The 4,099-nt window shown below is 40.5% G+C and overlaps 1 protein-coding gene across 1 annotated transcript; it reads left to right on the forward strand.

Moving 5' to 3' along the window:
• Positions 1-724: 724 nt before the first annotated feature.
• ING2 (inhibitor of growth family, member 2) lies at positions 725-1,989 on the forward strand (the record flags this gene model as incomplete). Its single annotated transcript, XM_009071982.1, has 1 exon — positions 725-1,989. A coding segment is annotated over one exon (671 nt), but the record flags the coding sequence as incomplete, so codon positions are not given.
• Positions 1,990-4,099: the final 2,110 nt, after the last annotated feature.

The following is a 4,099-nucleotide window of genomic DNA, read 5'->3' on the forward strand; positions in this document are numbered from 1 at the left end:
GTTGCTTAAAAATATCCTGTGATGCACAAAAAAGAAGGTCACCTATTCTGAAAAGTTCAGCCTTGATTTGAAATGCAACTTGCTGTAATTCGTTTTGGTAATGGGGAAAGCATTTTGAGTGGTGCAAGTTGATTTTCATCCTGATTGTAAATTTGCTATTATGTAACTTCTGCTGTCACACTCCTTTTATAACTATGTCTGCTTGAAAGTGTAATCCCAAACCTTTGGATGAATAAGAGGAAGGCAGAGGACCTGGATATCCTAATTCTGGAGTGTTATATATCATGCTATATCATGATTCTATAAATTTAAGGTTTCTTCCTGTGTTAAAATAAGGGATTGCTTTTGTATGTAGGCCAGGGTTTTGGAACTACCGTGGTAAGGACTCCTAACAGAAATTCCTGCTTTTTCAGATGGAGGGAGAAACTGGATTATCCATGCTTCAGCAACTATGGTCCCCTTTCTTGGGTCATCCTCTCTTTTTCCAGTGGCTATAATAAGCTTGCTTTTTCTTAGAACTTGAGAATTTTTTCTTGTAACAGATGGTGATCTTAAGCGCTCATTTGATGACCACATGCAACTCGAATAGGGTATCTAATGTAACTGACTAGGATATGCCGTAATTAAAATTTGTGCTTTTTCTCATCAGTTAGAAATACGTTTCTATATTTTCTTGAGCGTGTTCCACCTTGTGTACTTAATCCTGTTATTCTTTCTTCTATAGAAGCGTTAAGAGAAATAGATGATGTGTATGAAAAGTACAAGTCAGAAAACGACCCTGTTCAGAAGAAACGCTTGCAGCAACACCTTCAGCGTGCGTTAATCAACAGCCAAGAACTTGGAGATGAAAAAATCCAAATAGTTACTCAGATGCTAGAACTGGTAGAGAATAGGGCTCGTCAAATGGAAACACACTCTCAGTGTTTTCAAGATCTGTCTGAGAATGAAAAACCTCTGGAAAAGGCCAAGTTGGAGTCCTGCCAGCCAGAGAGGTCTTCCCGTAGACCTCGTCGCCAGCGCACCAGCGAAAGCCGTGATCTGTGCCACATAGCGAATGGTATCGATGACTGCGATGATCAGCCACCTAAAGAAAAGAGATCCAAATCTTCCAAGAAGAAAAAACGCTCCAAGCCCAAACCAGAGAGAGAGGTTTCACCTGTAGAATTTGCAATTGATCCCAATGAACCAACTTACTGCTTATGCAACCAAGTGTCTTATGGTGAAATGATAGGATGTGATAATGAACAGTGCCCTATCGAGTGGTTCCACTTTTCGTGTGTTGGACTCACATACAAACCAAAGGGGAAATGGTATTGCCCCAAGTGCAGAGGAGACAATGAGAAAACAATGGACAAATGTACTGACAAATCAAAAAAGGATAGAAGATCGAGGTAGTGAAAGCAATTTATGTTTTAAAGAGTTGCTCCTTTTATATTAAAATATTTCATTTCCAGAGAATGCTGTTTAGGAAATGCAGAAGACTATGCAATAATTTTTAATCTATAATATTAGTGGAGTATTAGAAGCTGTTATACCTTCTGTGATCTTTAACTTTCTGCACTGAATAACCAAATGATTGAAACAGGGTGGCTTCAGACCTTTCACAGAAGACATTACAAGCATATGGTGCTTGGTTTCACTTTAACCCCATTAGTATTTTAAAGAATCTTGAAATAATGGTGGTGGGAAAGATACTGAAGAACTTCTCATGTTATGGTAAAGGCGTTGAAAGGCCTCACGTAACTGCTAACATCCTAACAACTAAGTTTGTTCTTTATCCCAGGTTTTACGTTTTCAGTTTTTGTGTTAGCATCACACGTTTGGAGTTAGGGTTTTTGAATTCAGCTGTAACTGTAAAAGTCTTCCGAGCTAAAAGCAGACCTCTTCAGTGACTTTCATGTGACCAGTATGTTATTTCAAGGAAGAAAATACCACTAACATAACCGTTTTTTTTTTCCATTGTCAATATTAAACTCTTGTCTTTGTGACCTTATACTTGGGAGTCAGTTTTTGGGTGTGATAGAATTAAGCATCCTTAATTTGTTTAAGATGATCTCTCTATTGCCAAAACTATTTCCTTGATTGTTTGTGTTTTGTCACTGCCTATATAAGCCTTGAAGTGGTAGAAGGATTCCTTGAGAGGAGGGGATGTTAGTGTTTCAGGGAACAGAAAGGGCAAATGTGATAGAATCTTCATCATAATCAATCTCTAGAGAGCTGAAACATGACTGGTATTCTCAGGGATGTAAACTTTGCTCTTCCTTAAGTGGTACTTGTGTATGTGTGTGGCCACACCTGGGTTTAGGCATAGCACCACAGTTCTTGGATTTGGGCAGCTATCTAAAAAAACCTGAAGGCAAAAGCTTTCAGTAAAAGTTTTGGTAGATGATAAAAAAAGAAAACATAAGCATGCCTGGCACAGAGCCAGTAGACAAATCCCAGCAGGTTTCTGACAGGCTGTGTGAAAGTGTTGTCCTGAAGTATGCTGGTAGTATCTAAACACTACTTGGGTGGTAATTAAAAGTTAGCTTACTCCACCCCATACCTTAGAGCAGGTGGAAAAAAAAGATGAAAACAGCTGTTCCTGCTCCTTTGCAATGGGAGATGCTAATGGACAAATGAGCGGAGTGCCAAAGCTTGCACTTTAGGTTCCTGCTCAACATGTTCTTCCTTGAGACTGGAGTCATGGTGGGCTTGGCAAGGCAGAGAGCAGCTCTGCAGGGCTGGGTTTTCTGTGGGTGGGCTGCACGTGCTCAGAAGTGCTCATAGCTCTCTGCTCTTTGCTGCTAAGGTTTCCCTTGACAGCACAGAGGGAGAGGTGACACCATCTCTGGCCAAGCCTGATTGGAAAGCAGTTGTGCTGAGTTGAGAGCAGGCCAGAAGGCAGATGAGCAAAAGCAAGCCGGGATGGACGAATGCCATCAAAAGTCCTTCATGCATCTCCACTAGAGGGCTGTGATGGCTGGGGCTGGAGGGTTGGATGTGCTGTGCTTGGCATACAGAAAGCCTGAGTGCTGTCAGGCCAGAGGGCATGGATCAATGTGCAGGACACTCAGTGTTACAAGCTACATAACATACTGGGCCTGTTTGCTCAGTTATGATCTGATTCCTTAACAGGCTTTAGCATTTGCAAGTAATAGTAGTTAGCGTATGTCAGGGGAGTGTGAAGGCAGTGTTTTGAATTTTTGCTCTGAAATTCTGGATTTAGTAAGTGGACCAGTGCTCTACAGGGGAGACCCATACCACAGTAAGTAAACAGCTCCTGCAGGAAACTCTTAGGGCTCTGACCATCAGCAGGTTAGGAGAGAGGCTGAACCTTATGCCTGCCTTGCTTTCAGGCCTAGTGTCTGCTGTGAGGTTGCAAAGATAGTCTTCTTGAGTGAGCTGGATCATGGCTGCTGATGGAGAATGGTCAGGCCAACTGTTGGAGATAAGTGGCACAAGTTTTCCTATGTGCATTTTATTCCTTTTTGGCTTTTTTTTTTATTTGTTATGGCTTAATGATTGTTAAATTTCCTTCTTGGGAAGATTGGTTGGATGCTTTGCGCTGGGGATTGTACCAACATCTAATGTCTACCTAACATGAAAAAACAAACATCACTTATGCAAACACTGAAGTTGTAGAACAAAGTATTGCTTGAATTTGTACTGGATAAATCAAGAATACTTATTTCCAGCACAGAGGAGAATGCTGGGAGCTTTATATAATTGCTCGTCTGAAATAATTGCTGAAGTAGGAAGTGTATGTTAGGGTGTTACAGATAGGAAATTTTAGATTTTGAAAGTGGTCCAGATAAATATCTCTAATGCAGGGATGCTTTCTTTTATGCTGATGGCCCTTCTAGTAGGGAATATGAATTCTCAAGGTTTCCAGTGAAGATATTGATGGGAAAACAGCACTTGCTTGCCTAATACAAGAAATTGCTCAAATGCAGAAGTAATTCAGTTTATAAGCAGATTAGTAGCATGCCTCAAATATACATGGGTGCTTCTAAATCTGCTTTTAAAAGCTCTGGCTGATTTGTTGTCACATATATATAGATGAGAAAAGATCTGGTGTTATCTGGCATTTAGCATTTCACCACTTTTTTTGTTTTAA

The sequence above is a fragment of the Acanthisitta chloris genome, unplaced genomic scaffold (genome assembly GCF_000695815.1).
Source record: "Acanthisitta chloris isolate BGI_N310 unplaced genomic scaffold, ASM69581v1 scaffold41513, whole genome shotgun sequence".
Taxonomy (NCBI): Eukaryota; Metazoa; Chordata; class Aves; order Passeriformes; family Acanthisittidae; genus Acanthisitta; species Acanthisitta chloris.